Source organism: Chinchilla lanigera, unplaced genomic scaffold (assembly GCF_000276665.1).
Source record: "Chinchilla lanigera isolate Chin_1 unplaced genomic scaffold, ChiLan1.0 scaffold00041, whole genome shotgun sequence".
Lineage (NCBI taxonomy): Eukaryota > Metazoa > Chordata > Mammalia > Rodentia > Chinchillidae > Chinchilla > Chinchilla lanigera.
This window is the reverse complement of record NW_004955442.1, coordinates 7,124,647-7,135,642: the sequence shown is the minus strand read 5'-3', so window position 1 is coordinate 7,135,642 and position 10,996 is coordinate 7,124,647. Positions and strand designations below refer to the sequence as shown.

Below are 10,996 nucleotides of genomic sequence, written 5' to 3'. Positions count from 1 at the left end.
AATTTAGAGCCCAGCCTGAGCAACTCAACAGTTTAGCAAGAGCCTGTCACAAAATAAAATTTTAAAAATAAATAAAATAAAATGATTGGGGATGTAACAGTGCAAAGGCCTGAGTCCATTCCCAGTGCTGGGGAGAAAAGAAAAGCAAGTGTCACATAATCCAATTTTTGTAACATTCTAGAAAACGCAACCCAATCTCCAGTGGTACGAAGCCTCTCAGGGGCTCTGGAGAAGGGGCAGGGCAGGGGAAAGAGCATGAGGAGGACGACGAAGCTGTGGGTGTGACGGACGTGTTCGTTAGCTGTGCTGGGATCTTCCATGTGCGCTGTTTATGATATGTCGGTTACAGCTCAGCACAGCTGGTTTTTGAAGAGCAGGACAAGTCCACGCTGTCAGTAGACTGTGGCTCCCTCGGTCGGGGACGGGCATTAACTAGGAGAGTGATGCGGGTAATAGCTGGGGTGCTGACCACATGGTGTGTGGAGTAGGCGACAAGCATCCATCTGTCTTCCGAGGACTTGGGAGTTTTGGTGTTTTTTTTGTTTTTTTTTTTTTTTGCTTTTTTTTGTTGTTGTTTTTTTTTTGTTTGTTTTTCTTCCAGGACTGGGAATCGAACTCATGATCTTGTGCTTGGCAGGCAGGTGCTGTGCCACTGAGCTAAATCCCCAGCCCCGGGGGCTTTTCAAATATAGGTGATACTTCGAAAGGAGGCCAGCTAGCAGCTGCCTGCTTGCTTGGGGCTGGCAATGCCGCTCCCTAAGGGAGGCAGGACCACAGCTGACCAGCATGCAAGGCTCTGTTCCAAAATCCCAAGCTGGTCTGAGACTGTCCCTGGGCAGGGGTGCGTGTGGTCAGAGGAGGTGGCGGTGGCCACGTCTCTTACCTTCTGCTGCAGGTCTCTCATCTTTCTGGATCTTTCTCCTGGACACTCAGGGCTGGCTGACGCGGGCCCTGGGCCTGGGGGCTTATCTCCGTGCATCTCTGTGTCCTCTTCCTGTCCCCAGTGTGACTTCGGGCCAAAGAACAGCCTGTGGGCGATTTCCTCTGCGTTTTCTAGTCGGAGCCCCAGCTGGGAAGGGAGGCCAGGGCTCAGGAGAAACCCAGTTCCACAGTGACTCGGGCTGGACCAGGGGGCCCAGAAGCCTTGTGCAGGTCAAACCTTGGGAAATCCGTCAGGCTCTGCACCTGCATGGCACATGGCACACAGCAAGAATTCCCACCCATCCCTTCCAGCCTGGTTGAAATGCCACTGCTTCTGGGGCCCCTCACTGACCACCCCTCCCACCTCATCAATCCCTTCCCACTGCCTCACTGGATGTCTCCACCTGGGCCTCCAGCACATGGCTCCACGGTCAGACGCAGTGCTGTGTCTTGTGGGTCTCCTTACAGGGTCCTTCATGAGAGCAGGGATCATGGTTCATCCATGAGGCACCCTCAAAATTTGATGGATGGATGAGCAAAGCCTCCTTTCAATCCCTCCTTCTTCCTATCTGCCCAACCATCACTCCTTTGCTCCTTTCATCCTTCCCATCCATCCGTCCACCTACGAACCTGTTCCTTCACCTTCCATCTATCTGTGTGTGTGTGGTGCTGGGGATTGAACCCAGGGCTGCACACTAAACTACATCCCCAGTCCTGTTTGTGTGTTTGTTTGTTTGGAGACAGGGTCTCACTAAATTGCTCAATTGCCCAGGTTGGGTTTGAACTGGCTCCTGCCTCAGCCTCCTAGATTGCTGGGATTACAGCTATGCTTGGCTCATCTTTCCTTTCCTTTATCCTGTCCCTCCTTCTTTTCCTTCCACCCATACATCCATCTGCTTTCTCTTCTTTTCACTTCATCCTCCTCCGACCCAAGGCAGGTGAGCCTGACGGCAGGCAGGAGAAATCTTGGAGGCTGAGCCTACCACCCGCTACTGCGTGTTCGCTAGGCCCGGCTCCCTGTTGTTAGATGGAGCTAGGACGGCACAGAGCACCTCCCTCAGACTCCAGGGACATGGGGCCAGGAGGCGGAGAGCCATGAGGCAGTCCACTTGCCGGAAATGACCCCTCGAAGCTGCCCTCTCTTCCACTGTCACCCCCCCAATCCATTTCCCACATGACAGCCAGGGCTCAAACCGCATCCTCTCCTCCCTGCCCCAAGGCCCTTCCAGGCCTGCCACACCCTCTCTGCCTGACCCACCACTCTCCTCTCACTCACTGATCCCCACCTATCCCTCAGAATGCCACGCCCTTCCCCTTCTGTGGGCCTGGGCACTCACTGGTCCCCTGGCCCAAGTATGCGCCTCTACCGCTATGCAGTTTTAATCTCTGGTCTCAGCACGGAATTCACCTCCCTGTGGTGCTAGAGCTGCCACAGCTTTCCCCTGGGTTGGCTCACTGTCATCTACCTCCCTCTCTGGGATGTGGACAGGCAGGCACTGCCTCTCTCCACTGTATGTCTGGGGAGCCCCGCACAGCACCTGTCACTCTGTCGGGCAGAGGAGGAATGTTCACGCAGTGGATGGTGGGAAGGTGGACAGACAAATGTGGGTGGATGGAGGGTGGACTGGTAGGTGAACATAGTTGGACAGGTAGGTGGGTAGAGGGTGGAGTAGAGGAATAGGTGAACAGATGCGGGTGAGGTGTGGGGCTGGATCGGTGGGTGGATGGGTGGGCTGACAGACAGGAAGTTGGGACAGATAGGTAGGTAGGTAGGTGCGGGGTTAGATAGACGAGAGGATATGAGAGTACAAGGTGAGACAGGTAAGAGGGGACATGGATGGGTGGGTGGACAGAGGATGGGTGGATGGGCAATGATGGATGGCGGAAGGGCCAGGTGGAGGGGTTAGACGGATGGAAGGAGGCAGATGGGGGAGGAGTGCTGGTACCTACTGTGAGTGGGTGAAGAGATGGGCAGATGGGTGGGACAGTGAGGGCAGGGAAGGACATCTGGGGTAGAACAACAGAGGCAAAGGATGAGTGGACAGATAGAAAAATGGGGTCATTTCTGGCCCCAAGTCCAGGGCAGGTCCTGCAGAAATCACAGCCAGAGCCCCTCTTACTTCCAGGACGTTGAAGGCCCGGTCCACAGCACGGACGGTCAGGTTTACCACGGCAGATCGGGAAAGGAAGGAGGCGGGAGAGAAGAGCAGCGTCCTCCCCAGGGTGGCTCCCAGGCTGCCGGACCCTGGGAGAAGAGGGGGGAATCGGTGGTGCGGGCCATCGAGGGCCCATGGCCTCAGACAGACCAGACCCACAGTGCACCCGCAGGCCAGGATGCGAAAGAGCCTTGCGCCTTATGGAAGGCAGAGAGAGGTCAGGACAGAGGGCCACACACTTCTGAAGGTGGAGAAGCGGCATTGGAGCAACACTTCTTCACACGTCTCAACGTGGCAAAGGGTTTAGGGGCCTCTGCTACAAAGATTCTGCTTTAGATGCTCGATTTAATGACAACAGAGGGAAAGACCATTCTCGAAACCCCCAGCCTGCACAGGGCAATAGGACGCGGGAGAATTCTCCAGAAGCCCTTCACTGGCGCTCCATCTCCTTGCCTAATCACCTGCTCGACACCAAAGGTTGGACTCATCTCCTACAACAGCGCCGCAGCTATGTATTCTAATAATATAGAAATTTCCTTTCTAAAATAAGTAGAAGTTTTAAAGAGCGCATTAAAGCCCAGTGTGGTGGAAGCACGCCTACAGTCCTAGCACTCTGGGAGGCTGAGATAGGAAGATCAAAAGTTAAAGCCCAGCCTGGGTGACTTAGCAATCTCCAGCCCCACAAACATAAATATATAAGTAAATAAATAGCCAACTGAGAGAAAAGATAGAAGAAAGAATTCAGTTGAGTGCTCAATCATCAGGGAGGTGCCTGTAAGTACTTAACACTTGGGAAACCCTTGTGCCCTGGGGAGGGGGCATCCCGGGAGCCCCACGCCTTGGTGGCCACAGCAGCTGTACCTGAGCGGAAGGTGACATCAGAGTAGGATGAGTGTTTCCAGGTCTTGGGGTGGAACTCCCGGCTGAGGATGTCCTGGGGGAGGGCGTCCTGGAGCCAGCGCTTCAGGGGGTCGGCTGTCTCCAGCAGCTGCAGGAGGTGACTCCATACGAAGGAACCCACTGCAGCGGAGTGACAGCAGGGCCTGGGCCCAGAGCCAGCACACCCCGGAGGAAAGACCCTCCGACCCCACCCAGCCTCCCCGACTCCAGGAGCGGAACCTTCACAGAATCTGGATCCTGGCCTAGGCCCGGGATTCTGATGAGCCTTCCAGAAGGGAAAGGATATGTGGTGGGTCAGCCCTGTCCGGAAAGTCAGACCCCATCTGAATCCCAGCTGCAACACTTACAAGCCGTGTGACCTCAGAATGGTCACTCTCTCTCTCTCTCTGAACCTCAGTTTCCTCATCTGTGAAATGAGCCAGGCAGGCCTCATTTCAAATCCTACTTTACTGCTGACAAGTATGGCCTAAGATGGGCACCCTGCCTTGCCCCACCTGCTACCTCGTCTGTAAAGTGAATAACAACTCATCTCACAGAGAAGTCTGTGAAGATCAGTCAGACCCTGGACCTAAAGACTAAGTATCCTTTGGGGTAGATGAAGGGGAGATGCGCAATCCAGGCTGGGGACCCTCTCAGGGTCCCTGGAGGGTTGAGATGAAATAAGAGCACCAAGGAGCACAAGTCCAGGAGGGCTGCTAGGTCCAGTGGGACCCCAGCCCTCTCAGCGGCTCAGGCCCTCAGCAGGCCCAGCGGAAGCTTCTGAAAAAGGCCACCACAGAACAGGGCTGGCTTTCAACCTCAGGAGGGGAGTCTTTTCCTTTTCTTTTTTGCAGTGCTGGGGACAGAATCCAGGGTCTCACACATGTGAGACAAGCGCTCACCACTGAGCCGCCTCCAGCCCCCAGGGGACCCTATATGGTCACGCATTTTGCCTCAGCATTTCGCTTCAGGGAAGAGATCCTGAAGTCAGAGCACACAGAGCCACAGGTGGCCACACAGGCAGCTCTGTCTTGCTCGTCACCTCAGAAGCAGCCTAACCAGCCCAGGTGCGGCCTAGTCCTGGGGATCATGGGACAGGCTCCCCACAGAGCACCCTGCAGCTCCAGGCGCAAGACCTCTGGGTTGTTGCAGGGAGCACAGGCATGCCTGTAACATGATCCCAAGTCACTGCCGATGTTAAGGAGACATGGTCATGTGTCACTTGGTGACGGGGACACCGTCTGAGAACGGTGTTAGGCAGCTTTGTTTACAACCATCCGGGTGCTGTTGACTGAAACATCACCAAGCTGTGTGTGACTGCACAGGTGTGTACTGGTGTCCAGTGTGACACACCAAGAGCCATCCACAGGGAGCAGCCATCAGGAGCCAGCCTGGGGCTGGGGAAGAGGCAGCTTTAGCTCCCGCTCACCCTGTGCGCGCTCCGAGATGTGACCGTGACACGCAGTTACACTGCGATGGTGCAGCAGCCAGGAGGGGGACCATGACACCCACGGGCCACGGCCCCTTTCCTGCGCCCCCTGCACTAACTCCAGGGTGCCACCCTGGTCCCTGTCTTGCAGATGTGGAAATGGAGGTTCCGGAAGGCTGGCGGCTTCCAAGGGCACGTGTGGGCAGGGCTCTTGGCCCACTGTGTGTCACCCACGTTTTTCCTTCTGCCTCTTGAATTCGCACCTCTAGGTTCAGGAACGTGGTTCCGATCCCCCGTCTGAAGGGAGCCGCCAACTCCAGAAGGGAGCCGACGTTCTCAGGCCCTGGTCCTCCCCCGCTTTGGTCTCCGTGTTGTGAGGTGGGACCTTCGTGACTTCTACGTCATTTTGCAGATGAGGAAACTGAGGCCTGAAAGGAGAAGCGACTTCTCCAAAGTCACCCATAGGACTGGAATTGCCCAGAAGCGGAGATGGCACCCAAGGCCACTTGTCTTGATGGTGCAGCAAGAAAAGAGGCGGGGAGGGGGAGGAGCCTGCCAGCCCCTGTGCCCCGAGGTGCCCCAGCCAGCCCTGCTCACCCTGAGTGGACTGCTTGTCCGCCTGCGTCCTCCGCACCACGGCGAACACCTCCTCCCTGGGGCACCGCATCAGGGCAGGTAGGCGTGGATGCGGATCTCGGCGTCCTCCACGGAGGCTTTGTAGAGGTGGGAGAGCGCAGACTGCTGGAGGGGGAGAAGGCAGGCCATGGCTTGGTGTCCCCCCTGGAGGGCACTGTCCCCTGACCTGGCCCTGTCCCCGCTCTCACAATGCCCCTACGCGGAGAGCCAGGGCTGGCCAGTCACACCCAACCCCCAGTCCTAGCCCTAGTCCTCACGGCCCTGTCCACGCCCACGCACAGCAGTACATTACCAGACCCACATAGCTGCACTCTGGTGAGGCTTTAGTCACAGAACCAGTGTTGGGTCTGACACACAGAAATGTGTCTTGGTGCCCACAGGTCCCCTTCATAAGCAAGGCACCTCGCCACCCTGTGACCATCTTCCTTTACAGCACAATAGGCATTTACTGAGCACCTACTGCATGCCTGCCACTGTGGGAGATGACACTCTTGAGCAAGGTCAACCCAGCCCTCAGTCACCTGAAGATCGTGCTCCAGCAGCATGAACAGGACTGACATGTGAAACATATAAATGATAGGAGGAAAAAAACATGTTAGGTGGGGGAAAGCAGAAAAAAGAGCTGGATTCTCTGGGGACTTGGTAAATTCAATTTCAGGTGAAACAGTCCACAGAGACCTCACAGTGAACATGGCTGATAAGCTCATACTTACAAGAGGTGCAGGAGTGAGGCTAGGGACATAAAGGGGAGAAGATTCCAGGACAGGGAACAGCATGTGCAAAGGGAGCCCTTGGCCTGGTGTTTGAGGAGCAACAGAAAGCGGAATATGACTGGAATGGGGTGACCACTGGAGATGAGGTCAAGAGGTGCGAGTGGGTCAGAGGTCAGATCACACAGGACTCAGGAGATCACTGTACGGACTTTGATCTGGACTCTGAGTGACAGCAGGGCCACTAGTCCAGGGGTCAGCAAATTTCTTCTGCAAAGTGACAGGCAAGTGGTATTTTTCAGGCCATGTAACATCCGTGCAAAGACGTAACTCTGCAGCTGCAGCAAGAAAGTCACCATAGACACCCTATAAATGAGCAGGCATGACTGTGTGCCAATAAAACTTTATTTATAAAAACAGCAGCCTAGGGCCGGGGTTATAGCTTAGCGGCACAAACCTCTGCCTGGCAAGCGCAAGGTCCTGAGTTCAATTCCCAGTACCGGGGGGAAAAAAAAAAAAACAACAGCAGCCTGGGGGACAGCCCCTGGCCTACAGTTTGCCAATCCCTGCACTAGGAGGTCAGAACACAGGACAGGTAAGCATATGCTCATGTGTGTTTACTTGGTAAATAATCTCGGGGACGGAGACCTGGACACCTGTTCACTGTATCGCCCACCTGGTGCCCCATGCTCAGAGGTGCTCAGCAAATCTGGGACGAATGAACAAAGTGAATCAGCAATGGACTCAAGCCCCGCCACTGCCCAGTCCCGACCCCTGTGGGAGAGCACCCAGGATCTCACATCTGCAGAGCAGGGGACCCTCCGGAGGGCCTGGATGGCGCCCAGCCGGATCTCGAGGGGGTTGCTCGCCCGCGTGGCACAGGCGCTCAGTGTGGAGGTGAGGGCCGTGGCAGCCAGACCAGCATTGCCAGTGGCCTTCAGCATGAGCTGAAGCTGGAACAAGAGGGCAGAGGGCCATGAGGCCTGGGCAAAGGAACCGGCCGCAGCCGCTGGTCTGGGACTCGCCGGCCATGCTCAGGCTGGAGTGGAGCCCACACACAGCCTGTGCTCACCTGGCTGGCGTCCGAGGGCTTCCGGAAGACACAGTCTGCACCCACCGCCTCGCCGAGGATCCTCACGAGGGAGCTGATCCCTGGCGGCTGCCCGCAGGGCCTGTTCAGAGCGGCACAGAGGTTGTGCACCAGGGCTGAGAGGCCAAGGACTGCGCTGGGGCTGCTTCTGGGGGACTGCAGCAGTGGCTGGGGACAGACACCACCGCAGGCTGGTGAGCGGCTCTGCACCAGTGAGCAGGGGAATCTGAGGGTCCATAACCCCCAGAGGTCCGTGATGCACACCCAGGATGGAGAGCCGCACCCCTGGGCTAACGGGGGACAGGGATGCTGGTAATGTCTGCAGACATTTTTGGTTGTCACGCTGGAGTGGGGAGGTACTGGTGGCATGAGGAAGTGATGAGGGAATCTGTGGAACGTCCTATAACATACCGGGCCGCCCCCCCCCCACCCAGCAAAGAATTATCCAACCCCCAGTGCCAACACAGCCGAGGATGAGCACCCCAGGCCAAATTACCAGTTGGGACGGCAGGGCAAAGGGCTGAATAGAACCCGCAGAGGATCCCGGCCACAGCTTCCGCTGCCCGCAGCATCCAAATTCACAAATTCAAGCCCAGGGGGCTGGGGATTTTGTTTGGTGAGATTCGCACCAAACAAAACCCAAGTTCTGGCTGGGATGGAGTAGCAAAATGAGCGAGTGAGCCTGCCTGCTTTCCTGTGGCCTGCAACAGCATGGGGTGGGGGTAGAGGCTCCCCTAAGGCCCTGTGATCCCCAGGGGAGGCCACAGCCCAGTAGCATCCCCGTGTGTGTGCATCTCGGGCCTGAGTGCCCCAGCACACATGCGTGTGTGAGCCCTGGTGTCTGGGTGAGTGCTCACGTGCACTGGCAGGCATGTGTAGCCATGTGCGTCCTGGTAGGCACGCATGTGTGTCCATGCATGGGTGGCTGTCCCATGTGTTCCCGTGTGAGCGCTCTGCTGTAGGTGCCTACACACCTCCGCTGTGTGCCTCATGTGTGCACATGTCACCACGTCTTGTGGAGTGGGGCGTGTTGAGTGTGGGTGTCCGTGTGAGCGTACTTCTGTGTGGCACCATCCCTGCACGTCCATGAGCGAGGCCTCGGTGAGCATCTGTGTCGCAGTATGTGGGTCTGTGAGTGTGCACAGCCCCGTGTCAGTGTGCATGTCCCTGCCCCTCCGTGTGCTGGGTCGTTTCCCGTATGTGTGCACTTGTGCCTGTGTGTGTGTGAGCTGGTGTGTGTGTCTCCATCTGTGTCCTCCTTGTGAAAAGACAGCGAGTACACAGCTTGAAAAAGCACATTCAATTTTTTTCCATATTTGAAAAAAAAAATGTCCTTGTTTTCTTAATACAGAGCGGGGAAAGCAGGGCCTGGCTGGCGGGGCAGGGGTCAGACACGGAAGCTCCGAGAGCACCCGAGGACGGGTCCTGTCTGCCTGGGGCTCCTGCCTCCGCCACTATGTCCCAGGAAGGCTGTGCACCCGGCAGGCTGGGCTCGGCCTGTCCCAGACCCAAACAGGAGCCAGAAGCCCCACCGGGCCCTGCAGAACCAGGGTGTGGGGTTGCTGCCCGGCTGGCTGAAGCCCCACATGGTGGCCCTACAGACACAAGGAGCTCAGCATCAGCCAGGCAGTCATGACTTGGTTCCATCTGCTGATGGCTGCCCTGGGGACACATGCAGACTGGCCAGGCTTCTTCACTGCACAAAAATCAGAAGCAGATCTTAATGCAAAAATTTATGATTTAAGCCGAGTGTGATAGTGCACATCTATAATCCCAGCATTCGGGAGGCTGAGGCAGGAGGATCACAAATTCAAGCCCAGGGGGCCGGGGATGTAGCTCAGAGGAACAGCTCCTGCCAAGCAAGTGTGAGGTTGTGAGTTCAATTCCCGGTACCAGAAAAAAAAAAAAAAAAAATTCAAGCCCAGCCTGAACAATTTAACAAGATCTTATCTCAAAATAAGAAAAAGGGCTGGGATTAATCCCCAGTACTGCAAAACAAAGAAGTGGGAGGTGGCAGGTGCTGCAGGGGAGAGACTCTGGGCTGCCTGTGAGCTGACAGACTCCAGCTGCCTGACTTAGTGCTGCGGGCCTGACCCAAGCGCCTGAAGCTTCACCCACACGACTGCACACGCCACAGCCGCATCATTCAGAGAGCTAAGCTGAGGCCTGGATAAGGTCAGCGTCACGCCCAAGCCCATGCTGGTGAGGGACAAAGTCTCTGTTTTTAGCCATGATGCCCATGAGGAGCTGAGGAACAAATACGGTAGGGAGGGGAGGAGGGGGAAGGGAGAGGAAAGACAAGACATTTTCACAAAGCCAACCCCGCCCAGCACTGGCTAAACCCCGGGCTGGCTGTGGAAGGTGCTGATGTCTCCACTGATCAGCATGCCACACACGAGGGGACAAACCCTTGGGATGCCTGTGGAAGCCCAGCCCAGGCCCAGCTCCCAGCTGATGCCTGGGTCACATCTACTCAGCAGAGCCAACCACACCCACCCCTGGGACGGCCCTGCTCAGAGCCTGGACAACAGCCACAGCCACAGCAGCTCCAGGGACGGACACGCCTGCGGAGACCCCTCCACCAGCTCGCCTTGCACTGGCCGAAGAGTACTTCTGCTGCCCACTGCCATCCAGGCACAGCAGGATGAGGAGCAACAGTGACACTTTTGCCCCCAGCAATCAAGGATGCACCCTGAAGTCCACAGATGGGCAGAGCAGCTACACCACCTTGGACAAGCTGCCCATGTCTCTGAGCCTCAATTCCCTCATCTGTAAAATGGGCCCATGACAACACCTACTTCACAGAGCATCTCAAGGGTAAATAAGGCCTCAGACACTGGTATACATTTCTGCCCTAGTTACACACGTTTCCCAACCTCAGGACTTATTAAATATGAGTGTTTATAATAACAGCAGCAGCACTAGTCCAACACACTCAGACTGCATGCTGGGCACCTGGAGAACTGCTTCACGGCGGTACAGCATCGCTCTCTGAGACTCAGGTGGAGGAACCAGTCCCATCCTCCCCTTACAGACTGGAAAACAGGCTCAGAGAGGTTAAGCCACCAGCTGGGTTACACAGCTGGAAAGCACGTTGCTGACCCTTGAACCTGACACCAAATCCTATCATGAGCGCAGCACAGAGGCCCGGGGAGAGGAAGGTGCTGCCCTGCTC

At 56.3% G+C, this 10,996-nt stretch overlaps 1 protein-coding gene across 5 annotated transcripts in view; it reads right to left on the bottom strand.

Annotated features, from left to right (window-relative positions):
• Window positions 1-9,629, bottom strand: part of LOC102029126 — a 45,089-nt gene extending 35,460 nt beyond the window's left edge. For 3 of the 5 annotated variants that reach the window (XR_001235433.1, XR_001235432.1, XM_013518022.1), the window contains exons 1-5: window positions 7,804-9,629; window positions 5,983-6,126; window positions 3,939-4,097; window positions 3,042-3,166; window positions 884-1,069 (exon numbers count right to left, since the gene is read on the bottom strand). Coding sequence is in view for 3 of the 5 variants with exons in the window: in XM_013518022.1 (XP_013373476.1) it covers window positions 884-1,069; window positions 3,042-3,166; window positions 3,939-4,097; window positions 5,983-6,126; window positions 7,804-8,059 (870 nt within the window). In the remaining 2 variants the exon portion in view is untranslated. Of the gene's footprint in view, window positions 1-630; window positions 1,070-3,041; window positions 3,167-3,938; window positions 4,098-5,982; window positions 6,127-7,803 lie in introns of those variants that run through there. The other 2 variants (XM_013518020.1, XM_013518021.1) reach the window with 2 other exon arrangements.
• Window positions 9,630-10,996: the final 1,367 nt, after the last annotated feature.